The 27,322-nt window shown below is 41.0% G+C and overlaps 1 protein-coding gene across 6 annotated transcripts in view; it reads left to right on the forward strand.

The window, feature by feature from the left end:
* itpr3 (inositol 1,4,5-trisphosphate receptor, type 3) overlaps positions 1–27,322 on the forward strand; it is a 197,050-nt gene that overhangs the window by 97,312 nt on the left and 72,416 nt on the right. For all 6 annotated transcript variants that reach the window (XM_086069881.1, XM_086069875.1, XM_086069876.1 and 3 more), the window contains 8 exons: positions 1,104–1,355; positions 3,196–3,340; positions 3,421–3,565; positions 9,403–9,602; positions 21,583–21,703; positions 21,804–21,858; positions 21,931–22,096; positions 25,023–25,190. In XM_086069881.1, the coding sequence (XP_085926007.1) occupies positions 1,104–1,355; positions 3,196–3,340; positions 3,421–3,565; positions 9,403–9,602; positions 21,583–21,703; positions 21,804–21,858; positions 21,931–22,096; positions 25,023–25,190 (1,252 nt within the window). The remainder of the gene's footprint in view (positions 1–1,103; positions 1,356–3,195; positions 3,341–3,420; positions 3,566–9,402; positions 9,603–21,582; positions 21,704–21,803; positions 21,859–21,930; positions 22,097–25,022; positions 25,191–27,322) is intronic.

The following is a 27,322-nucleotide window of genomic DNA, read 5'->3' on the forward strand; positions in this document are numbered from 1 at the left end:
TATGGAGAAAGAAAAAATCTGCTTTTGATCCAAAACACACAAATTCATCTGTGAAGCTTGATGCAGTTAATGTCATGGCTTGAGCTTGCATGACTGTTTCTGGAATGAGCTCACTAGTCTTTATTGATGGTAGAACTCAATTTACAATTTACAATTACAATTTACTGAATTAATCTCTTAAAGAAAAATCTCTAAAATAAAATAAATAAATAATTACTGAAGAAATGCATCCAAACTAGCTAGCTTCCTCATGCAACAAGACAATGAATGACCCAAAACACACTTCCACCCAAAAAAAGGAATTCATCCGTGGGGAAAAGTGAAAGGTCGTAGACCAGCCAAGTGAATCACCGGACCTCGACCCAATAAATAGGGATTCCCAACCAATGTGCCAGCTCATCAGATGAGCTGCGGGAAATTATCAGAAAAAATTATGTTATGTACACTTTATTTTTGTAAATATTATGGTTTAAATCACAAACATTTACTGCTTTTCATTATGAAGATATGAGTATTTAGAAGGTGTATTAATACGATACGACCTTGTTAGAAGAATCTACATACATTTATCCCATATTTATTCAAAGCATTTATTCTGTGAAGAAAGCAAAATGGAGTATGACTCATGCTCCTTCATCTTCAAAAACAACAACTGTGGCCTTATCGCAAGATGCCGACTGGAACATTTTGCGATTGAACAATTAAAGCTTTGACTTTGAAACTTTCAGTGCTGAATAAAAACATGTCTACATTATTATCTGCACGATGATTTGTATTCGTGACGGCTTTGAAGTTACTGTTGTGTGTTTCCCCTCCACTTTAGCACAGCACCCGCAATGTAACTAGTGAATATCCAATAAAAAGTGAGGGAATGGTGAAGTGTGTCCAGAGCGTGATAAGAGATTGTAACTGGGCACATATCTTTCCGTTCTCCCTTACGAAAATTATTTAAACCTCTTGTCTTCCTTTCTGATCTGTTGTTTATTAAATGTTCTAGGTTGCTTGAACCGACATCCCTTAATACTTCTTTGATGTGCTGCATATGGATTATGGCATAAAGGTTTACATTATCATTGTCAATGTGTGGCCTGCCATCTACTCAGGTACCAGCTAAAGCTTTTTGCCAGAATGTGCTTGGATCGCCAGTACCTCGCCATTGACGAAATCTCCAAGCAGCTGGATGTGGAGCTAATCTTCCTTTGCATGATGGATGAGACACTGCCTTTTGACCTGCGGGCATCCTTCTGTCGCCTGATGCTGCACGCCCACGTGGACCGAGACCCGCAGGAACTGGTCACGCCTGTAAAGTTTGCCAGACTTTGGACCGAGATCCCCACCTCTATCACAATCAAGGAGTAAGTTGTTGCGTATCGGTCAAGGGTCTGGGTGGTGGTAGTTGTTTCTTTGCCCGTTGGGATTAAACGTTTTACTGGATTTACACTTGAAGTTCTAGTTCTAATTAATTCATTTAAATCTGATGTGTAATTTTTTTGTTACATATATATATATATATATATTTAATTTCATTGTTCATGGTTCTTACAATATGATGCAGACAAATCTTTGAGTAGCACTCGCAGATATAGCTCATAAGAGAAAATGTATAAATACATTCTTACCAGTGAAATGTGCATGTAGCGTTTCTTGCAGACTTATAAAACCAGTTTTAGCCTGTACAACTTCTGGCTTGGCCTGGCCTTCTGCTCGCTGCAGCCTGGACCTCTGCTGGACTTTACTTTTACCTTTGGCCGTCTGGACCACATCTGTAGCTTTGGCCTCTGCTAAACATGAGTAATTCTCACAATGTGGTTGGTTTGCTCACTGGACTTTGTGCATGGAAGCACATGTTGTGCGGTTATTTATCAATCCATGCTACGTCTGCAGTGGGTGGCACAGGATTTAAATGTATCGTTCCCACTGTTCACCAAGAAACAACAGAGATTTTAAGGGCCTAAACATGCATGGAAACTCATGAAACTTGACACACACATCTGGCCTGGCAAAATGAGCAATATTTTATAGTGTATTGTACAATTTGTAAAAAAATAAATAAATAAATAAACTCTCCACCAATTTAACCATTTTGTGCTCTCATGTCTGTCCTCAGTCAGGTCCGCCTTTCTTATATATAAGCGACGGGAAATCCTCCACACAGTCAGTCAGTTGTTGGACCTTGGTCCACACACAAGGCGCACCACACTTGCAGACTTATTGTTACAACCATATGACACTCACTGTGGCATTTCTGCTGGAGAGACAGTAAATAACATGAAAACACTGCTGAAATCAATATTTTCAAGTTAGGTGTACTTAGTGAGTGGCATGTAAGGATGTAAGATGGCCGCCAGTGGCTTCACTTTTCGCTACGGTGAATAAGTGGCATGTTGCTCACCGTAGCCCAAGGAACGCTCAAGAAGTTTGTGTGAATGCACAGCCACACGGACAATTACAGGGAACATTGCCTCTAACTGTGTTATTTTTGAGACTTGGAGGTAGAACAGCATGAGCGTTTTCATTGTATTTTCTTAACTCAAGAGCTCTGGTTGTACACATGCTTATTGGGTATGCTAGCAAGGGACAAGCATCACCTATACACTTTACTGCAAGCGGCTTGAACGATGCATGCGCACTTCCCTCGTAAAGCACAAAGCTCTATGGGTTATAGAGTCTCAGCAAGATGCCGTGATAACTGTGCACTTGGTGATGTAATGAGCGACGCGGACTAGCAGCTTTTCAAAAGATTGAAAACATAGTAGAGCAGGTTGTGAGTATGCCAAGCATACATGAACGCTGACAGTATGTATGTTCTTTGCACGTTGAGAAATACCTCCATTCTTTTATAAGTCCTGCAGATGTGTACTAGTGCATTGTGGGCCAGTTTAAACACAGGATCGAGGCAGGAATAGACAGGTTCTGGGATCCCACGTTAACCTTGGCCAGGACAGCGTCTTCTCCCAACCATGCTCGAATGTACCCAAATCTCTGACATTGTGTTGAATGTCAAATAAGGATAGGCAGTCATAAACAATAATAGACCCAGTCAGTATAGCACCGGTCACTGCAAACAGAAAACAAAGTCGGAACAACAAGAGAGTGACTGCACACAATTGCGCACTGTACATCATCTGGCTCATTGATCAGGATGACATCAATCTCAACCAAATTTAACCAAATTGTGTTGTGTTCCCACCTCAGTTACGACTCCAACATGGATGACAGCAGAGACAACAAGAAGAACCGTTTTGCCAACACCATGGTCTTCATGGAAGAGTATCTCAACAACGTGTTGAACGAGGAGCTGCCCTTTCACAATGAGGATAAGAACAAGCTCACCTACGAGGTCCGTAAGAACCTTGTGCACCCCTGACACTTCCTTTGCAGTTTTTGCCTCTATTGACTTCCTTCCTGTTCCCGATGCAGGTTGTGAGCTTGGCACGACATCTCATTTACTTTGGCTTCTACAGCTTCTTCGAGCTGTTGCGACTCACCAGAACGCTGCTGGGCATTATCGACTGCGGTCCCAATCCTTCCCATGGCAATGCGCTGATCCATGATGAAGGATCAGGTGATCTGCCGGAAAACATTCTGGCCAGTCAGAACATCAGTCTTGTCTCTTCCTGTCCAATAGTAGCCTCCACTCTAAAATAAATGCCTTCCTCTTATTTTTGTACTCCTCAGGAAAACACAAAAAAAGTATTTATATAAGTATATATATATATGTATGTATGTATATAAGTATATATATATATGTATGTATGTATATAAGTATATATATATATATATATGTATGTATGTATATAAGTATATATATATATATGTATGTATGTATGTATATAAGTATATATATATATATGTATGTATGTATATAAGTATATATATATATATATGTATGTATGTATATAAGTATATATATATATATATGTATGTATGTATATAAGTATATATATATATATATATGTATGTATATAAGTATATATATATACGTATGTATGTATATAAGTATATATATATATATACGTATGTATGTATATAAGTATATATATATACGTATGTATGTATATATATATAAGTATGTGTATATATATATATATATATTTATATATATTAAGTATATATATACAGTGAACTCAGGTCTGCATGGTCAGACTTTTTGTATAAAATATAAAAAATATATTTTGAACAAAAAGAATGATAACATTGTCATTCATTCTTGAACAAAAGTTGTTGATTTAAGAAAAACATAATGGGTGCAAAAGTATGTGAACCTCTCACTTAATCTGACATTGCAACTCCTTTTGCAATGAGAACTTCATCCAAACACTTTCTTTAGTAATTTATCAGTCTTTCACATCTACTTTGGAGGAATTTTTGCCACTCTTCTTTGCAAAATGCAGTCAGTTGAGAGAGGTTGGATGGGCGTCTATTATAAATTGCCCGCTTCAGGGGGGAAATGTTTAAAAAGGCAAATAAATAAAAAATTAGGGTGACAATATTCGTTATACTAGGGTGGAGGTTCTTTTGCTGGTATGCAGTGTTGACTTTTCACCAAACATGACTGTGTAATTTTGAACTAATCTGTCCACAGAAGGGACTTCCAAAAAGCTACAGGTTTGTCCAGGTACTCTCTGGCAAAGTTGAGATGGGCAGCTTTGATCTTTTTTGTGAGCAAAGGCTTCTACCAAGCAAGCCTTCCATGAAAGCCTTGTCAATTGGCTTTTCTTCTTTGTTTGTTGAAGTTTGCACGTGTCCCCGATGCAGCAAAAGAGGTCTGCTAATCCCTCGATGTGATGCACAGGTTGGTCTTCACCTGAATGATCATTTGTCTTGTAGGTCTTGCTGATATTTTAGAAGATTATCCACATCTAGGCTGGATTGTAGTAATTTTCAGTGTTCTGTAACTGCAGATGATCTGCTTGACAGTGGAATGATGAAGCTCAATTCTTTTTGTTGACTTTATAGCTTTCCCCAGACAGATGTGCTGTCACTACCCACTTCCTGAGGTCCCTTGAGATTTATCTTTCTCTTAGCATGACTGACCTGTATGGGTTCACTTGGGTAAGACTAAAGTGATGTGGTTTTGTCTCTTTTTCAGTCAGTGATGCACAGTTCATTGGTCAAATTCAGTGGTTAGTTTAGCTACCAACTGATTAAAAAAAGAACAATGCATTGAATTGATAAAACTACACCTGTTATTTTATATAATGTAATGGTTCAGATTGAACAACAAAATCAGGTTGAAACAATTGGAAAGTCCAAATTGCTCAAGAGGTTCACAAACTTTTGAGCAGCACTGTATATATATATATTATATATATATATATATATATATATATATATATATATATATATATATATATATATATATATGTATATATATATATATATATATTTATATATATGTATATATATATATATATATATATATATATATTTTTATATATATATATATATATATATATATATATATATTTATATATATATATTTATATTTAGAGACTGGATGCTGGATGGAGAGTGATGCCCAACTTTTCTCTTTAGAATTCCCCATAGGTGTTCAATTTGGTTCAGACCAGGAGACATACTTGGCCACTGAAACACTATCACCTGGTTATTTTTCAGAAATCAAACAGTGGCCTTAGATGTGTGCTTAGGATCATTGTTATGTTGGAAAAGTGCACGACAACTAAGGGCATGGAGTGATGGCAGCATCTTTTCTTTCAAAATTGAGCAATACAGCTGTGAATTCATATTGCCATCAATGAAATGCAGTTCCCCCGACACCAGCAGTACTCATGCAACCCCACATGAGGACACTGCCACCACCATGTTTCAATGTAGGCACCATGCATTTTTCCTTGTATTCCTCACCTTTGCGACGCCATACAGTTTTGAAGCCATCAGTTCCAAAAACATTTATATTGGTCTCATCACTCCAGTGTATAGAGTCCCAGTAGTCTTCATCTTTGTCAGCATGGGCCCTGGCAAAATCTAGGCGCACTTTTTTGTCCCTGGACTTTAGGAGAGGTTTCCTCCGTGGACGGCACCCATGCATGCCATTCCTCTGCAGTGTACGCCGTATTGTGTCACTCCAGTTTCTTTTTATTTCCTTAGATAACTGCAGTGAACTTAGATGTCGATTTTCTTCCACCCTTCTCATTGGAAGATGCTGCTGTCGAGTTGTTAACATCCCTGCACGACCTTGACGTCTCTATGAGATGGTTGCAGTTCCATCTTTTTAAAATTTGTGTACCACTTTTGCTAGAGTATTCTGACTGATGAGTAAATCTTTGCTGATCTTTTTGTAGCCATCATCTTTGTTGTGCAAATTAATTACGTTCTTTCTTAGGTCCTGTGACATTTTTCTTCTGCGTGGTGCCATTACTAACAGCATGAAATGGCAAAGTGTTTTCTTTAAGTAACACCCATTTATAGTCAACAGTCTGCTTGACACCTGTGTAATGAATAGTTAGACTCAGCTGTAGATGTTTGTAGTCTAAAATGTAGGCTTTTTGGGCTTTGCTCCAGAGATTTTGAGTGGGGTGTACTCATTTTTGCATCACTCTAATTTAAATAAAACTGAAAATTCTGTTCTCTAATGTATATTATTAACCTTACTTTCATGTTGTAAGTTAAACATGTTATACAAATTTATTCTTGTCAATATTTTGAAAATTGTTTTTGATTTTAGTGACATATTGTTTGAAGTGTTATTTTTCGTAGGGGGTGTACTCATTTATGCTGAGCACTGTGTGTATATATATATATATATATATATATATATTACTGAGGCAAAAATACAGACTTGGGAGATGCTGGTTTTAGGGCTTTAAGAAAATTCTAATCGTTATTTTTGGCATCTCAGAATGGGGGAAGCATCTACCCGATAAAAAACAATAAATACTAATCATTGTATGTTGGCTGCCATCCCCCCATTCGTTGCATGTCTGTCATGTTGTCCACAACACCCCTGGTCGACGAATAACTTCTCCGGGTCGAATTTTGTTCTCAGTCCATCCCTGCAAGTTCCATTCCGTTCCGTCTTCAATTCCGCTTATCCGGGGTCGGGTCGCGGGGGCAGCAGCTTTAGCAGGGAAGCCCAGACTTCCCTCTCCCTAGCCACTTCAGCCAGCTCCTCCGATGGGATCCCAAGGCGTTCCCAGGCCAGCCGTGAGACGTAGTCTCTCCAGCGTGTCCTGGGTCGTCCCCGGGGCCTCCTGCCGGTAGGACATGCCCGGAACACCTCCCCAGGGAGGCGCCCAGGAGGCATCCGAACCAGATACCCCAGCCACCTCAACTGGTTCCTCTCAACGTGGAGGAGTAGCGGCTCGACGCTGAGTCCCTTCCGAATGACCGAGCTTCTCACCCTATCTCTAAGGGAGAGCCCGGCTACCCTGCGGAGGAAACTCATTTCGGCCGCTTGTATCCGGGATCTCGTTCTTTCGGTCACGACCCACAGCTCGTGACCATAGGTGAGGACAGGAACGTAGATCGACCGGTAAATCGAGAGCTTTGCCTTTCGGCTCAGCTCCTTCTTCACCACAACGGACCGATACAGCGTCCGCATCACTGCAGACGCTGCACCGATCCGTCTGTCGATCTCCCGCTCTAACCTATCCTCACTCGTGAACAAGACCCCAAGATACTTGAACTCCTCCACTTGGGGCAGGACCTCATCCCCGACCCGCAGAGAGCACTCCACCCTTTTCCGACTGAGGACCATGGTCTCGGATTTGGAGGTGCTGATCCTCATCCCAACCGCTTCACACTCGGCTGCAAACCGCTCCAGCGAGAGCTGGAGATCACGGCTTGAAGAAGCCAGCAGCACCACATCATCTGCAAAAAGCAGAGATGCAATGTTGAGGCCACCAAACCGGACCCCCTCGACACTCCGGCTGCGCCTAGAAATTCTGTCCATAAAAATTACGAACAGAATCGGTGACAAAGGGCAACCTTGGCGGAGTCCGACCCTCACAGGAAACAAATTCGACTTACTGCCGGCAATGCGGACCAAACTCTGACATCGGTCGTACAGGGACCGAATAGCCCGTATCAGGGGGCCCGGTACCCCATACTCCCGAAGCACCCCCCACAGGACTCCCCGAGGGACACGGTCAAACGCCTTCTCCAAGTCCACAAAACACATGTGGACTGGTTGGGCGAACTCCCACGCACCCTCAAGGATCCTGCTGAGGGTGTAGAGCTGGTCCACTGTTCCACGGCCGGGACGAAAACCACACTGCTCCTCCTGAATCCGAGATTCAACTTCCCGACGGATCCTCCTCTGCAGCACCCCCGAATAGACCTTACCTGGGAGGCTGAGGAGTGTGATCCCTCTAAAGTTGGAACACACCCTCCGGTCCCCCTTCTTAAAAAGAGGAACCACCACCCCGGTCTGCCAATCCAGAGGCACTGTCCCTGATGTCCATGCGATGTTGTAGAGACGTGTCAACCACGACAGCCCCACTACATCCAGAGCCTTTAGGAACTCCGGGCGAACCTCATCCAGCCCCGAGGCCCTGCCACCGAGAAGCTTTCCAACCACTTCAGTGACTTCGACCCCAGAGATAGGGGGGCCCACCTCAGAGTCCCCAGACCCTGCTTCCTCAAAGGAAGACGTGTTGGTGGAATTGAGGAGGTCTTCGAAGTATTCTCCCCACCGATTCACGACGTCCCAAGTCGAGGTCAACAGCACCCCATCTCCACTATACACAGTGTTAATGGCGCACTGCTTTCCCCTCCTGAGACGCCGGATGGTGGACCAGAATTTCCTCGAAGCCGTCCGGAAGTCGTTCTCCATGGCCTCACCGAACTCCTCCCATGTCCGAGTTTTTGCCTCAGCGACCACCGAAGCCGCATTCCGCTTGGCCAGCCGGTACCTGTCAGCAGCCTCCGGAGTCCCACAGGCCAAAAAGGCCCAATAGGACTCCTTCTTCAGCTTGACGGCATCCCTTACCGCTGGTTCCACCAGCGGGTTCGAGGATTGCCGCCCCGACAGGCACCAACCACCTTACGGCCACAGCTCCGATCGGCCGCTTCAACAATGGAAGCACGGAACATGGTCCATTCGGACTCAACGTCCCCCGCCTCCCCCGGGACAACGGAGAAGCTCTGCCGGAGGTGGGCGTTGAAACTCTTTCTGACAGGGGATTCTGCCAGACGTTCCCAGCAGACCCTCACAATACGTTTGGGCCTGCCTGGTCGGACCAGCATCTTACCCCGCCATCGGAGCCAACACACCACCAGGTGGTGATCAGTTGACAGCTCCGCCCCTCTCTTAACCCGAGTGTCCAACACATCCCTGCAAGTATCTTTATTAATCCCAATGCCCAAACAATTCTTGATGCTTTTATTGTGAAACATTGCTGGAAGTTACACTGTTTTAACTCTTGTTTCTACCATAAGGAAAGAATGTGAAACGCTCCATCCATGGCATGGGCCAGATGATGACAACCATGGTCCTCAATAGGAAGCAGTCCTTATTTGGGGGGGCAGGAGCACAGGCGGGGCTTGTGCTTGATGGACAGCGAGTGGCCAAAGACAGCATCGACAAAATGGACCTGACAGTAATGGACACAAAGCTGAAGATTCTGGAAATCTTACAGGTCAGTGAGACTATGGTTGGTGGTTGATTCCACCCACTTGAACTGCAGGCAAATAAAACCAAAAAGGAAGGTCAGTAAAATGTTTCCACACAGTCATCTCCAGCTGCACTGTTGTTGTCTTTTCCACCCACTTCTTGCTTACAGTTGCCCTATTGAACTGGTATTACCATTAGCAATTTGAGCTACTACTTCAGTGTTGTCAAAGTGACTTTCAATAGGTCATCTACAACCCCTGACAAAAATTATGGAATCTCCAGTTAGGGATGTCACGATAATGGCAATATTGTGATATTGCAATATTAAAATAAGCACGATATCGTCGTCATCATGTCACAATATTAAAAGCAGCAAATCTGTTAAAAAGGAGAGGACCTTTTGCATGTGACATCATGGGAACGCCTCCTCCGGCAGATGGCAAAATAACCACTTGCGTCTATTGAAACCGTTGAAAAGTGTATAGTCCTGTATCTAATTATATAATCAATCATCTTATAATAATAATAATTATTATAATCTAAAATTGACATATCTTGTTGTGCAGTAGCTTGTACTAATAGACAAGGATGTAAACCAAACTTGGCTTTTTATCACCTGCTGATGAAGATAGAAGATGGCGATAGCTAGCAGCAATAAAGTGAAAGGACTGGCATCCCTCAAAGTATTCACGGATAATTTTTTACAGGGTTAGTAGATCACTGCTCATATATTTTACTAGCAAACATTCACTAACAAAGATTGGGACAGAGGTGCCGAATTACAACAACATGTTTCAAATCACATTAACGAGCCATATAATTACCATCCACTCCAATTGCACACACAGAGACTCCGCTTCGTTCCATATGTGTTCAGTATAGGACGGAGTGTGTAAAAAAATCGAATCAAAAATACGTTGGTTACACGATAAACAAGTTTCACCTTTGCCATTACAAGGTATCTTGTCCCGCTGGTTTGAGCGTAGCATCTCGTCCTGGACACTGAGTCAGCGACAAAAAAGTCGTACGCGTCCAAGCTTTAATGAGCTTCTTTTTTTTTTTTAAGAGCTCAGTATTGTTCATTCGGTAATGTCATCATCATTGCTCTCTTTTTTTTTTTTTTGTGTGTGTAATTTTGTATGTGGGTGAGTATGTGTGTGTGCGTGCGTGCGTGGGTGCGTGTGAGTGTGTGTGTATTCGTTAGTTTACCAAAAATCTATTAAAAAGTCCCATACCGTTCACCTAAACCGAACACCGCCGTCAGGAGACCCGAGGAAGGACCAAAGAAAAGAAAGGAAAGTGAAATCCAGCACCGACCAGACACCACCCACCGGGCCAGTCCTTCACCAACCCCAGAAACATCTAAATTCCAACAAATCAGGGAGACCTCAAGAGACCAAAGGAGAGACTGAGAAAAGGAAGGAAGGACAGACGAAGCAGAGTAAGATCCACAGACACCAGCCTCCACCGATTCAATGACCTGAGGAAGAAGCAGATTGTGTCTGAGTTTCGATAGATGCTGGTGTGGTGGATCTGGCATGCATGAAAATCTCCACCAAAGAGGGGAGCCGTCGCCCCTTGCCAGGACAGAGCAAGCGCAACACCTCAGGGCCCCCCGGCCGCGGCAGCGCCAAAGGACGACCCCCGGGCCCCGCCAGGGCCACCGGCCGGAGAGCAAACCCAGGAGCAGGAGCGCCCCCCACCCCAACATGGCCCGTGCCCCCAACGCAGCAGGACGGGGCACTGCAGGCCCACCAGGCACCCCACCGGTCCACAACCCCCGCTCCCCCCACGACCCCCCGCCCCCCATCCACCCACCCCAACCCAGCCCCCAGCCGCCCCCAGACACCCCCCGGAGCGGGGCGGGCACAACACCAAACCCACCCACCCTCCCGGTCCCCGGAGCGCCGAGACCCGCAAGCAGCACCCCCCAAGAGACCCAGGGAACGGCCAAGACGCAGCCGCCACCCAGCAGCCAACAGAGAGGCAGACCCGCCCACGCCCAGCCAGGGGGGGACAGCACCTATAGAATTAACCCACTGGCATGCAGTGATTCCGAATATTTACCCTTAGTGCCCATTGGAGGTGAATCTGCTCGATCCTGTTGGCAGCAACTGGGTTCCTGACTATAAAAACACAACCATTAGTTACAAATTGCCAAATACAGAAACATCAATGTAAGTTATCGCGATGCGGTGGCTCTCGCTAACAGGCAGAATTAAGAATTAAGTAACCAGATTTAGGTTAAAATATTCTCTATACGTAGACCATGTTTCTATCAATTTTGATATTTGGTTTTTATTTGAGGCAGATATTTTTCCATTAAAATGTGATTTATGAGGAGGTTAGACCATTGGTCGATATTCAGAGTTTGTTTATTTTTCCAGTTAACAAGAATTGGTTTTTTTGCGATAGTAAGGGCTACAAGTGTAGATTGAAATTGTTTATGTGGTAAGTCAGTTGTTGTTAGGTCACCTAGCAAACACAAGTTTGGAGAGAACGGTATCCTACAGTCCAAGATAGCGGAAAGTTTTTCTAAGACTTTAGTCCAGAAATACATAACCGGAGTACATGACCATAAAGCATGAAAATAAGTGTCTGTAGTGTTTTGTAAACACTGGAGACAAATGTCGGAGTCTGAGAGTCCCATTTTCTTCATCATATATTGAGTAATGTATGTTCTATGAATAATTTTATATTGGATAAGTTGTAAATTTGTGTGTTTTGTCGTTTTAAAAAACGTTTTCACAAATTTGAATCCAAAAGTCAGATTCCGGAGCTATAGACAAGTCTGTTTCCCATTTCGAGATGGGTAAAGACGTTTTATCAGTATATAAAAGTAACTTATATATTTTTGAGAGTTTTTTTGTTGTTGTTGGAGAAAGCTTGGTAATATCTTTAGCTAAAACAGGCGGTTGGAGCGTACCCCGAAGTGTTGGAATTTGTTTCTTTAACATACTTTTAACTTGCAGATAATGTAAAAAAAATCAGTTTTTTATTTTGTATTTTTGGAGCAAGGATGTATATGATATAAACATATTATCTCGTATCTTGTATTTTGTAAGTCAGTCCATATTTGGTTATTTGGGTTTATTGCATACTCATCCGTCAGTTGTTTAATTTTATCTTCCAAGTCTTTTTCAAATTTTTGATCGTGTTTCTTTTTATAAGATGAATATGATATAATTGTACCTCTAATTACTGCTTTCCCAGCTTCCCAGAGAAGAGATGGAGATAGGTCTGGAGAGTCATTTATTTCCAAAAAATCTGCCCACTCTTTTTTTATAGTTTTGTCAAATTCTGCGTCGTTTAGCAGTAAGATGTTAAAACGGCATGTCGGTGGTGGTTTAAAGGTATAATCAACTTGTAGGGAAAGGGAGACTAGTGCGTGGTCACTAATAATAATAGGATGTATTTTTGTAACAGTTTTATCAGCAATAGAGTTATTTGTAAGAAAAAAATCTATTCTTGAAAAAGACCGGTGCACAGCTGAAAAGAAGGTAAATTCCTTCTTATTTGGGTTTTTAAGTCTCCAGCTGTCCATCCATCCATCCATTTTCTGTACCGCTTGTCCTCACAAGGGTCGCGGGGGTTGCTGGAGCCTATCCCAGCTGGCTTCGGGCAGTAGGCGGGGTACACCCTGAACTGGTTGCCAGCCAATCGCAGGGCACACAGAGACGAACAACCATACTCACAATCACACCTATGGACAATTTGGAGTGTCCAATTCACCTGCCATGCATGTTTTTGGAATGTGGGAGGAAACCGGAGTACCCGGAGAAAACCCACGCAAGCACGGGGAGAACATGCAAACTCCACCCAGGAAGGCCGAAGCCCGGACTCGATCTCACAACCTTTGCACTGGGAGGCGGTCGTGCTAACCAGTCAGCCACCGTGCCGACGAGGCCAAAATCATCCCTATTACTTAAGTAGATTGTAATCGCCTTATGCATGTTGTTTTATTAGAACGATCTATTAATGGATTTAAGACTGTGTTAAAGTCTCCTCCAATAATAATAGTAGAGTTCGCTGCTTATTCAAACAGCTGAGAGAAAAATTCATGGAAAAAGGCCGGATCATCATTATTAGGGGCATATAAATTACCAAATGTATATATTTTATTAAATATAGTCACCTGAATAATAATGTATCGGCCCTCTGGGTCTGTTATTGTATTATTTAGAGTAAAGAGTAAATTCTTATGAGCTTTTTAATAGGAGTGTAACAAAAACCGATTTCAAGTTCAAATGTATATGTGTCCCTGTAGGGCAATTATTGTTGCAGCAAGCAGTGAACAACATTTAAGTCAAACAAAACATTACTAAGAGCATAAAAGGTTTGGGAAAATACAGTGTATTCTGGCACAAAAATCAACTATGTCCGAAGCAACGCCCATACATGACAGGGAAAGTGCAATCAGTGCAAACAGCTATTTCTGTATAAATAGCATACTCATACCAAATCAAGCAATTCAATAAAAATCAATAAAACAGTTAATCAATCAGGTACGACTCCTCTGGCAGAAGGGACAAAGGAGTGCTTGTACCTGTTGCTTTTAGTCCTCGGAAATTTAAACCGAGATCCAGATGGCAACATCTTAAACTCAAGATGTAAAGGATGGAAGTCATCTGAAAGAACGGCATTGTTCCTGCCTGTTGAACAAATCTGTAAGTGAGCTTTGATGAACTCCCAATATTTTACTGCTTGTATTAATTATTCTGCTCAGTGCATTTTTTGATTTGGTGTTAAGGTTGCCAAACCAGCAGAGTAGAGAGAGAGTTTGAACCGGAAATCCGGTTTTTATTTTAACGATGCAAATGCACCAGCACACGGACTAATAAATTAGTCTAGAAATAGCTTTAACCGGCCGATGGCCCGCTCAAGACGTTATAAATCAGTTTTATGTTGCTGATACTATTGACTCTAAGTTACGCAAGACTTCGCCTGGGAGACCGTGTTTGGTTGTGTGTGGGTAAAAAAAAGTCACACAAGACTTGTCGCAGTTAACGTACTCTGGCAAGTTTCATATCCAAAGTATGAAAGAGATGTTCATTTTATATGAACAATGGAATGCTGGATAAAAGTGTCGCCATGTACAAAGACTGTCAATCTGCGCTCGCACACACCGCAAGTACAACGCGATGAGCCAGCCACTGGCATGGATCCGGTGTTCAACCGCATGCTCGGACAGTGAGGATTTTTTCCAACTAAAACACCCACAACTCGACCAGAGGAAAGGTAATAATGACCTTAATAACCCGGTTTATTGTTAAGAAAGACTTAAGCCATACTGCATTGTGGAGAATGAGGGCTTTCAGAAAATGATAAAAACATTAGTGCCGAGTAGGCTAAGATTTACACTAGGAAGAGAGTAAAATAAAGAATTGGGGGAAAAAGTCACTCAAGGGTTGAGGAATGAACTCACAACTTTCAGCTTGGGAGACTGCCACTAGAACACCTGAACTATGCCACTCCTACTGTTTGCTTATCTCCAACAGACCAAATATATTGTTCATGGTCTCTTGGTATTATAAAGATTCCAGCTGACATGAGTGATATACTAACACACAACAGGAGCTGCATGGCTCAGCGAGTAGATCGGCTGTCTCCCAAGCTGAAGGTTGTGAGTTTGTTCCTTCACCCTTGAGTGACTTTATTTTTTCCCAATTCTTTATTTTTCTCTCTTCCAAGTGTAATTACTCTAAAACTGAGTCTATTTGGTCCCACTCTAAAATAGTCAAATTTACACTATAGAATTTACTGTGCAGCAATAAAGTGCCAGCCTTTGTTACTGTTACTGGAATATGACACCCAACATGATCGTGATGATCAAGTTCAACTGATTTTTCACAAGAAGAACCTTGATAAACATTAAGCATACATCTACTTATTTCCTGCATGTATGGATAGTATACTGGAACTGACACTGTCTCACAATAGTAAACGTACTAGAACGTAACTGAGATACTGTTTTAAGTTAGTTTACATTTAGTAAGATGACACTTTGAAAAAGATATTCCTTAGTAGTTACAACTTAACAACTTACAAATGGAGTATTTTTTAGGCAGATGCATGTTCAAACTGCGTTATATCAGAACATTACATAGGCAAAAATGTTGAAAACTGGTTTCCAAACTAAAAGCATATGTTTACAAATGTGCAAATTACAAGATTTAGATCATTTTAAAATAAGCAAGATATTAAAATAATTAATGGAGTAACAAAATAATTGTACATTAATTTGACAATTGACTAATTATTGAGTAATCAAATAATCGTTGCACCGCTACATTGAATCAAACCGAATCGAATCGTGACCCTACTGAATCGAACCAAACCGAATAGTTTAATTTTAAAAATCGAATCGTTCTTGTATTAGATTGCACCCTATGTATCAAGATGCGTATCGAATCGTCTTGATTGATTTACACCCCTACTTTTTTTATTTTTTTCAAAAAGAGCTCAGTATTGTTCATTCGGTAATGTCATCATCATTGCTCCTTTTTTTTTTTTTTTGTATGTGGGTGAGTATGTGTATGTGCGTGCGAGTGTGTGTGTATTCGTTAGCTCACCGAAAACCTATTAGAAAAAATCCCATACCGTTCACCTAAACCGAACACCGCCGTCAGGAGACCCGAGGGGACCAAAGAAAACAAAGGAAAGTTAAATCCAGCACCGGCCAGACACCACCCACCGGGCCACCAACCAGAATTCTTCACCAACCCCAGAAACATCTAAATTCCAACAAATCCAAAAAATCAGGGAGACCTCAAGAGACCAAAGGAGAGACTGAGGAAAGGAAGGAAGGACAAACGAAGCAGAGTGAGATCCACAGACACCAGCCTCCACCGATTCAATGACCTGAGGAGGAAGCAGATTGTGTCTGAGTTTCGATAGATGCTGGTGTGGTGGATCTGGCATGCATGAAAATTCCCACCAAAGAGGGGAGCCGTCGACCCCTGCCAGGACAGAGCAAGTGCAACACCTCAGGGCCCCCCAGGCCGCGGCAGCGCCAAAGGACGACCCCCCCCCAGCACCCCCCCCCATAAAGCCCCCCCCCTCTTAGTGAAAGTTACACCCCTACTTTTGAATCAGCTCTAGTATAATAGGCCACCAGCCATGAAGCAAAATGTGGTTAGAAAGAGGATTACGTTCCATTAATGGGGGAGCCAGCTCATTTTTGTTTTTTCTTGATAATTCCCCTAGGTATACTGTGCTAAAAGTTCTCCACTGAAATCCTTGCAGGTTTTTTTTTATACCAACCATCTGAACATACCATGATTAGGTAAATATAGCATATTTTGGGGTCTCTAAGCATGTTTATAGACCCCTATATCTCCTGATCAGGTGGTCGATCATCCTTGAAACTTGATGAAATGATAAACAGTGATACTTTGTACAAAATTATGTAATGTGAGCTCTGTCCCATTACAGATTACATTGCAGCGCAAAATAATTTTAAAAACGTACGTTGTTCAATAACTGTTAATGCAACATACAATGGATTTTCAGTTGAGGGTTAAAGATTAAGACAACAATAAACACCCAGAAGTCAGTATATTATAGTACAGTACGACTAGACTTTATTTACAGATATAAAACTCAGATTACAGACAGATACTGTCAAGCCATAAACTTGAGGGTACATAGACTTGAACTGTAATCTGAAATGATCAAGTGAGCAGAAAGTGGTTCTGATTTACAGTATATGTACGTGTCATCATCATCATCGAACTCAATAGTTAAGTGTCCTTTGGTGACATTGAAACAATCTGTACATTTACACAGATATGTGCAGTAAACGTGCGTTAATGCACAAACAGTTAGATGTTGTATATTTTGATACTTTACAGCCAGAGTGCATCAATGTCAGGAGAACGTCTGGCGCTAAATTCAGGGACATCCATGTGATGATTAGTTGCCCTTCAACAATACCCCACCCATGGTTAACAGGAGAAAGGGCCCTGATCCATTGGGATGACACGCAATACATTTCATTCATTACATTCATTGAACTATTAACAGAGGTGGGAGTAAGCCATTGTTTTGCAAGTCACAAGTAAGTCTCAGGTCTTTGCCCTCAAGTCCCGAGTCAAGAAGGACAAGTCTCAAGCGATTCACAAGTTCTACAATTTGAATTTCAAGTCCTTTCGAGTCATTTTAACAACATCGTCAGGGTTTTTCCTGGCTCAAATTGAGGCAGAGGTGGTACCATCCTGACTATGATGGGTGACTACCAATACGAGATTTTGGTGCCAATACCAGTCTAATATTAAGGTATCAGTACTGGCGGCGGTGACCAATACCATTATCGGCCATTTCTGAGGGACAATGTGGGACACTCCTCAGCAATGCGGCGGCTCCTCCCCGTGGGCAGACTCGCTGATGGTGGTTTACCCAAGAAAATTTAGGGGGTGCACACCTAAATTTACTTGCCAAATAAATACCGTTATTCACATTTCGAAGCATTTTCATTATATTACTGCTAAATACTACAATGTTTTTAATTCATATTTTTTGTACAAGTGTCTACACATCATACACCATAAATATACATTTACATCTTAAATACTGAAAATATCAAGTTGATGTTTAGACCAGAAGTGCAAGTATTATCAGAAAATTTCCCACACTGTTTGTGGGTATTCAAGAAAATAATTTGCAGTGGTGGCCCATAAGTTTTGTGATGATTTCATATTAAGCATTTTTATACTGTACAACTGCATTCATGGCTATGATTCATACTAAAACCATTAAAATGAGCTCATTTATTTGAACACATAAATATTAACGCTTTAAAGGATAACAAAAGTATTATAATATATACACTACTGTACTGACATTCATGCAATGCACTAGCTCAATTTAGAATGTTTTGTTTATTTATTGCCGTCCCCAAACACTGCCACTGATTGTGTGAAGACATAGTTTGCCAGATTAAAAATACTGTATATCACTCACTATTTGAACGCCACTTGGGATGCTGCATCCCCGTTGTCCTCAGACCATGTACGACTCATCTTCAGCACGCATTTGTTGCCTGTGTATTATTGGACAGGCTAGATGAAGACAGCAAATTGAGGCTAACAAACAGGCCCGTGTGCTGGTCACGTTTTGTTTTGTTTAGTTTTTTGTTTTTTTGCGGCATCGTAGTTATGCCGGCATAGCTTCAATGAGAAAAGTATTTTGATTATAAGTGTTGAGCAAAAGTGTAAACAATAAATAAGCAACTATGAGGGTTCAGTGGGTCTGTGGTTTACAACAGTCCGGCAGCCACGAAGGCAACGGTGGACTTTTTGTGAGCGACTCAGACGGACTGTACTTAAGTCTGTGGCTACGCCTTGTTGTCGTGATTACGGCTGACAATATCTCGCCACATTTTCAAAGTAAAACAAATATTATTATTATTATTATTATTATTGGGGCACGCACTGATTTTGCGCGACATAACTCCAATTTGTGGGTCACATGAACTGAGCTTCAAACGTTGGTCACCCTACTTCCTGCGGTCTCTAAAGCCGCCATACCCGAAGCTGGAGCCATCACCATGGGCCGGGCGAGCGCTGAGGGAGGCTTTGTGCTGCGGCTGGCTGAAAGCTTATTTAAGTGGAAGGCACGGTGTTGTGCTGTCGGCCGTGACCTGTGATTTATTTATTTATTACTATAATCACAAAAAAAAAAAATCCACTAGTACATATTAAATTGTAAATATAGTTCAGCGTTGTTGTAAAACACTATTATGTTTATTGTATATACTGTGTTTTTATCTTTGTCAATGGCTGGAGCCACCGGTCCTTTGCTTCTCAACCAGGAAGTGGGCGTGTGCAACAATTGCTCCCTGATCTGTTTCTACTTCGGTGCAATTAAGTTAAAAAAACAAAAAACTTTAAAAAACTTTTTCTTCTTCGGTTATTACATCAGGTCTTTCCTGTGCTGTTGATATAGCGCCTCCATAATGGTTTAACGCTGCAACTGCAGTTAAAATACGTTGCTGTCGAGCTTAACCAACACAGGCTGTTTTCTACATAGGAAAAACCCTGATCGTAGATTATATTATTTCGGTTGACCGTCAAAGTAGGAGTCAGGGACTCAGGGAGTGAACCCAGAGTGGTGCAACAGATTGCCGTGTTGCAGTGTGTTACCAGTGAGTTTACATTCTTATTAACTATGCAGCTACCAACAATAATTAGCCGATCAACAACTGACATTAGCTTACTTACCGTTCTTTGTGCAACTTCAGATGTTGAACAAAGTTTGAAGTTGTTGCCTCTCCGTCAGTGATCTAATATTGGACACACTGCAATTCATTTTTTGTTGACCACCTCATAGTTTTTCTACCCAAACAACTTCAAAGTCACGGATCGGATTGCCCCCCCCCAAAAAAATTATATCAGATAAATACAACTTTGTCTTAATTTATTTTATAAAAGGCCATTCAATTTGCAAACATATATATATAAACTAACAATGTCTAATATGGCTGTTAGGATTTAGGAACACAACTTTAAGTGCAATATAAGGCAAGATACATAATTATTTTATACATGGTCCATGTATGAAATAACAAGGTATCCTGCCTTATGTTATATTGCACTTGTAATGCACTTGAAGCTGTGTTCCTAAAATCCAAATGGCCATATTGGACATTTTGATTTAATTTTTTTATTATTTTTTTAAAGCTAGTGTTTTATAAAATAATTACAAATGAAGGCAAAGTTCTATTTATTTATTTTTAATAATGAAAAATACATCTAAATGCAATGTAAGGCACATTCCCTTCGTTTAAACATGGAGAGTGGATTACAAAGTAGAATAGGTCCACAATATTGAAAACAATAAGAAAAGCAAGCTCAGACAAGCAACAGCTGTCAAACTACGGTTTAGCACCCAATGCTAATGCTAACAGTTAGCTACTAGCCACGAACACAGGAGACTTGTACCGTATCGTACAATGACGGCGTAATTAACTTGCGGTTTCTTCGTGTCCTAAATTAGCTATTTATTATACTTTCGGGGTGGCATAATGATAATGGTGGTGTAAAATATGTAATTTCAATAAAAACGTCTATAATGCAAAAATGTCAAAGGGAAGTAGTCAAGCTCAAGCAACCATGCAGGCAGACTTCAAAGTAAAATCCGCCAAGGCTGTTTGTTGCATTGGTGTCAATGTATTATTTGGCCAGCTTCATTTTGAAATTTGCCTTAGCGTAGGAGGCTTGTGTTTTCGACTTCCCTGACATGTCTGAATGATGGCGCTGTGTCAGCCCAGTTCACACATGTACACACACACACAAACACCGAGACAAAATCGTTTACATACATTTTAATATTTTTGGTTTGGTGGTCTTTTCAAGTCAAAGTGCTCAAGTCCAAGTGAAGTCAGAAATCATTGTTGTAAAGTCCAAGTCTTTAGACATTTTGTTAAGTCGAATTTAAAGTCGTCAAATTCATGACTCAAGTCAAACTTGAGTCCAAGTCACATGCCTCACGTCCACACTTCTGACTATTAATACTTTGGATTAGAGTCAATTTGGATTAATTTAATTCAGGTGAATATATTACGTTTAATAAACTCATAATTAATTCAACTTAATATATTCACTTGGACTCACTTAATTCAATTGTGTGTTACCAATTGAAGTGATTTTTTTTTAAATTGCTCAACAATTCAATTTGGAATATTAAATTGGTTCAACAATTATCTTTTTAGAGTGGGATGCAGGTGAGCTGCAGCCTCTTCCAGCTGACTTCAGATGAGAGGCATTGTTTTCCAGTCAGCATTACAGCGTTGTGACATATTAGTAACTTATTAATAATAATTTGTTTACTGTGGCACCTTTCAAGGGAAGCAATAATGCTTTGTATTAAAATTAGTATGATTATAATCGAGAACATTTTACCATTTTCTCCAACATATAAAATGATGGTTCAGGTAATGTCATAACATTACTCACTGGTTCCAAAAATTTTAGATGTGATAATTGTATCCGTCTTGTCTTCGTCAGTTCATCCTGAATGTGCGTCTGGACTACCGTCTTTCCTTCCTGCTCTCCGTCTTCAAGAAGGAATTTGTGGATGTCTACCCACTGGCTGATGCTGATGCCACCACCAGTTTAGAGCATGCAGGTCCATGTCCGCTCACGAGGGAGGCAGGGTGCAGTGGAAAGTCAGTGGGTGGGGCAATGGCGGTTACATGTGTCACGCTAACGATTGTCTGTTCCTGCAGCCGCCATCAACCTACAGCACATTGGAGAGCAGGCTGAAGCTATGTTTGGCGTGGGGTATGACATGGAGTGCTAAAACTTTACATTTGTGACTTGTGACTGACTGACTGAGTGTGTGTGCATGCGTAGGAAGGGAAACAGCATTCTGGAGGTGGATGACGAAGGCGGCCGCATGTTCCTGCGTGTCTTGATTCACCTCACTATGCACGAGTACCCGCCGTTGGTGTCTGGAGCTCTACAGCTGCTCTTCAGACACTTCAGCCAGAGGCAGGAAGTGCTGCAAACCTTCAAACAGGTCACCCCATACACCACTACCCCAACCCCTATAGTGTAACCAAAAACGTATAAAGAATTTTTTTATTACTTTGACTTGCACTCTTAAAAACGTATTTATACGTTTTTAATACTTTGTCTTGCACTCCCAAAAACACATTTATAATTTTTTTTTAATGTTTTTTTTACACTAGAGCACACAGAAGGCTTTGATACAGCTTCTGAAATGAAAAGGTTACCTAAAGCAATGGTAGTTATAACAAAAAAACGTGCAGCAGCTGGCAGGAGTATAGGAGATCAGCCAGGGCCATGTTGCAACAAGCTCTTTTTCCCCAGTGTTTTCAACAGGTTTATGAATAATGATGAAACTTAGCTATATTCTAATGCTAATTACTGCAAAACTGAAATAGATACAAATATACTTTTTTTTCCTGATGAAAGAAGATACCCTAATATTTATTTTGGTAGGTTCCATTTTATAGCAATAGAACACAATATTCTGTGGACCTTGCAAAATCAAAATCAAGAGCGAAGCTGTTTGCTTCAGTGTAAATGGCTGGGAGTGAATGAGTGAAGGAATGTCTGTTTTGAGTTGGCTAACTACACAAGCCTCAAGACAAGGAGATAGTGGAGTAGGAGGCGCAGGTAGGGGCAATGTGGAGTATATGTGCGCCACAGATCAGTGAGGGGCGCAAAGGATAAGAATAAATGCCTATCAGATATCAAAACACTTTGAGGGAAATAGATGACAAAGAGTGTAATTAGAGGACCCTATAGTTTCTGTAGACGTTATTATTATTATCCATCTATCCATTTTCTTAACCGCTTGTCCTCACAAGGGTCGCGGGGGTCGCTGGAGCCTATCCAAGCTGGCTTCAGTCAGTAGGCGGGGTACACCCTGAACTGGTTGCCAGCCAATCGCAGGGCATATTATTAATACAATTATTATTATTATTATTCTCTGAAATAAATTTTTTGGGCCTAAACAAGTACAAAAACTCACCAAACTGTCATGTTTTGGGTTCTGTTTTCCTTGTGTGTCTCCCTTGGTCTTGTTTAAGTGTGATCCTGCCCTTCCTCGTGTGATCCAATCAGTGCCCTCAGCCACTTGTGTCTTGCCCCAGGTGTGTCTTGTTGTGTCGTTAGTCTGTGTATTTAGTCTGCTGTCTCCCCTCTGTCTGGGTCGGGTCATTGTTGTATTTCCCCCTGTGATGCTGCCCGTTTTTGCCTTGGATTTTCCCCCCATGTCATGCTGCCCGTTTTGCCTTGTTGTTTTCTCCATGTTATGTTTTTCCGTGCAATTTAGATCTCGCCTTTTGTTTTGTTTTGTAGAAATTAAAATCCCTTTTTTGATCGATCCTCTGCCTCCTTGCCCTGTCTTCCCGCATTTGGGTCCTCAAGCTCCCCCTTCTTGACACCAAACATTGCACATTGTTCGGGTCCAGCGAAAAATGTGAAATTATGAAGTTATCATAACATGGCTCTACAGCGCCCCCTAGAATAGAAAAATTGAAACCAATCCTGGCACGTTTGACCGAGAGCTACGAAAATTGGAAGCCACATGTAGCATCACGAGACGCACAAAAAGATCCATGTATCATCTCCAGACCTGCAACAAGAACTGGGGAAACAATCTTGAGTTTTTGAAATACACTTTGCGGTTCACTTATTGCGGATTCACTCTATATCGCAGATTTTTATTTGGGTCCATTTATGCTACTATTTTTGTCCTTTTTTGTAATATTTGAGTAAATAAAAACAGCTCTTTCTTCCATTCAACAGAATCTATTACATTTTTATACAAAATGTAGAATATTTGCTAAGTTAAGAAATGTGCACCATAAGTTTAAAAACAAATTTTAACATCTTTTTCCTTTTAATTCTTCTTAAGCGCAAGTCAGTGTCCCTTCACTGGTGAGCTATTTTTAGAACATACCACAGTTTTTACTCTAACATGCTGGCACCTACACAGTAAGACCAATGTGTGTGTCTCGTAGAAAGTTGTTGAAATGTTGTACGTTTCACTTAGAGGTACGAAAAGTTAGAGGCATACAAAACATCCCAAGACCGACAAAAAGTCTCTTGAAGCAATATACAGGAAGTCAGCCATTTTAGTTTTTTAAAAATGTTGTCCCATTTTGGGCTTATTATAGAGGTTGCATTTTAAAGAACTCCCACAGATTTTGTCCGATTGACAAAATGATGTTCCAGATAAAAAGTAAAAGCAAAACTTTGTATATGCCAAATTCTGTCACTGTGGTTCAGAGGTGCCAAATCTAGGTCCAGAAAGTAAAAATACTGCCACAGTTTGGCTTTAGCCTCAGGTGCTAGTTATATAGCTCCCTAGCTAGCTCCCATGGTACTTGTTTACCTGCTAGGGAGCGAGCTAACTAGTCAGCTCGTACCCATGGTGCTCGTTTACCTGCTAGGGTGCTAGCTAGCTAGCTAGCACAAAAGGCTAAAGCCAAACTGTGGCAGGGTATTTATTTTACTTAACCTGGATTTGCCACCTCTGCTGTGGAAACACGCTGTTTGGCAAGAAATAAATATGCTGATTTGGTTGGTATAAATGTGTAAAAACTCATGACATTTTGAAAGTACATCAGGCCTGGCAAAAACCAACAACAAAACAATCCACATGTAAAGGTTTATTATGCCATTTTCAAAAAAATCTAATGTGCCAGTACCCCAATGTGCAAGTACGCAAGTAAGTGGCCCGGGCTGCGAGGGTCCTTTGTAGCTGCTCACAGCTCAAGTGTTGGTGTTGTTTTTTTAAAATATATTTTTAATATTGATTAATTAAAAAAACAAACAGGCTGCAGCAAAAATTGTGCTTTTTCTCATCCAGGAAAAAAAGGGCAGGTGCTTATTCACCACTCAGGGTTTATGTGTGTTTATGCCTAATCACTAGAGTCAAGGCAGATCTTCTTTTTTTTCTACCTGCATAGGTCCAGCTACTCATCTCGGCTCAGGATGTGGAGAACTACAAGCTGATCAAATCAGACCTGGACCGCCTGAGGACGTTGGTGGAAAAGTCTGAACTGTGGGTGGAGAAGAAGACATTGGGAGGTGGAGAGGGCAAGAAGGAAAAGAAAGACAAGAAAGAGAAAGTGGAGGTAGCACAAAACTCTAACCTTGTCCTATGCGTGCATACTGATTCAGAACCTGCAAGTTTGACCACAACCCACAAATTCATTTTGGTGAACTTTCAAAACAAAAATTCCCATTGAAAGCAATTTGATTTGTAATAATTCATTCCAAAGTCCAAACTGTTGACAACTTTTATTGTACACACAATGTTATAGCATTGTTTTACTCCATTATTTTTGATAATTTGCAAGTTTTCAAGTGTAAACACAAGTTATCTATTATATTTTTAATATGCTAAAACAATAAAGCACAGAGTCAAAAACTTGTACCTCCAAAATACCCACTTTTCAGAAGACCACAAAAACTGCATACCATATTTGTTCAACCATTAAGAGTTTTTTTCAACACTTAAAATTGGTCAATAATTTGTAAAAAAAATAACACCCACACGTGGAGTGGCTAATAGTATGGATTTTTTAATAAATATAAAATTAATAATTGTGACTTATGCTTGTTGTCTCCTGAGAGGATTAACTAACATCTCCAACACATCTCACTGATGTCACATTCAAGCACATCTGCAACAATTTTTAACAAACGAGTATCTGCTGCTTTGTACGCTGCTTACTCAACTTCCTGTTTGTGGTGGGTGTGGCCGGGGCTCGCTGTGTCATCCTTGGTGAAGGTGCAGCTACTGTTTATGTGCTGATGATTGTTGTCATGTGTTATCGTCTTATATCCTGTGTGGAGATAAGTGTAGAATTAGTCCGCTTTTTATTATGTTTACTAGTGTTCCGATACTGGTATCGGCAGGGGCTCCGATACTGCATTAAAATAGTGGTATTGGTATTGGTGAGTACTAACAAGTAGCATACCGATACAATTAATTCTGACGATAATATAGGACTTTGGATGCACCTTCTTCCATCTTGTGTCTTGCTCATGCACGACATTCACTGATGTGTGACATGTTCACTGCATGCCGAGCTAAGATATCCTTTTGGCCCTTGAATGCTCTGAACCAATGGCAGGACAGCTTTTTCATGTTGAGAGAAAAAAAAAAACGTAGGTATTGCTATGGTATCGGCATCGGCCGATACTGCAAAGCTGGGTATCGGAATCGGTATCGGGGGCCAAAAAAACGGTAACGGAACAACACTAATGATTACGGCCCAAGCAGCGACCACTACGAGGTCCCTATTGTTGCAAAGATTATTAGGGCCCGAGCAGCGACCGCTGCATGGTCCCTATTGTATCTGTAGAAAGAAAAAAAATCCAAAATGAATCACATTTTGTGGACCTCGAAACATGTATGAAAACTCAACAAACTCTGCACACACGTCCGGCCTGGGAAAAAATATATATTTTAAAGTTGCCATTAACGATGTGAACAAAATGGCTAAGTAGCACCCTCTAGAAATTTTAACAAAGAGCCCCGGTTGTACGTTTCAGCAAGATTTACGAAAGAAGGCATATGAAGGAGCCCAAGACCTACAAAAAAGTATTTTGGAGCCATATACTAAAATAAACAGGAAGTGAGCTATTATTTTTTTAATGTCCGATGTTGGCCCATTTTTGCACATTTACAGGGTTTGCCTCGTCCTACACTTTTCATCGGATTGGCTTCAAACTTGGGAAAAAGAGTTGAGTTTTTGAAATACTATATGACAGGGGCTGGGCATCAAATTTTGCATTTCATATTTGCTTCGCCACAAAGAAGGATATACTTAATAAGAGCTCCTATGTGCAAGGTAAAAAAAAAAATCCCAAACTTCAATCCCAAACAGGGAGCCTAAAGACATCAATATTATAATATTCAGTTATGCATATAGTGCTACCTAGTTTTGACAAGAAATGTCTCTTTTTTTTTTTTTTACATTTTTATTTGCTACACTGAGCTCGTTGAAAGAATCCAATTGAAAATGTGTCAAAAAAGCTTTAATATGTTGATTATACCCCAGACCGAATATTGTGACTTTTCAGCAAATGGCGTGGCCATTACGGTGCCACAAATTCTGATGATTCACCACAAAGTGACAATAAAAGCTGCTGTAACTTGACCCAGATGATCCATCCTATATTCTCAAAATTTCACATATTTAATTAACAGTGCAGGCCTGAATACATCTTTTTTTTTTTTTTTTTTTTTGCACCAATT

Source organism: Leptonotus elevatus, chromosome 2 (assembly GCF_054856555.1).
Source record: "Leptonotus elevatus isolate MCC_2025b chromosome 2, RoL_Lele_1.0, whole genome shotgun sequence".
Classification (NCBI taxonomy): domain Eukaryota; kingdom Metazoa; phylum Chordata; class Actinopteri; order Syngnathiformes; family Syngnathidae; genus Leptonotus; species Leptonotus elevatus.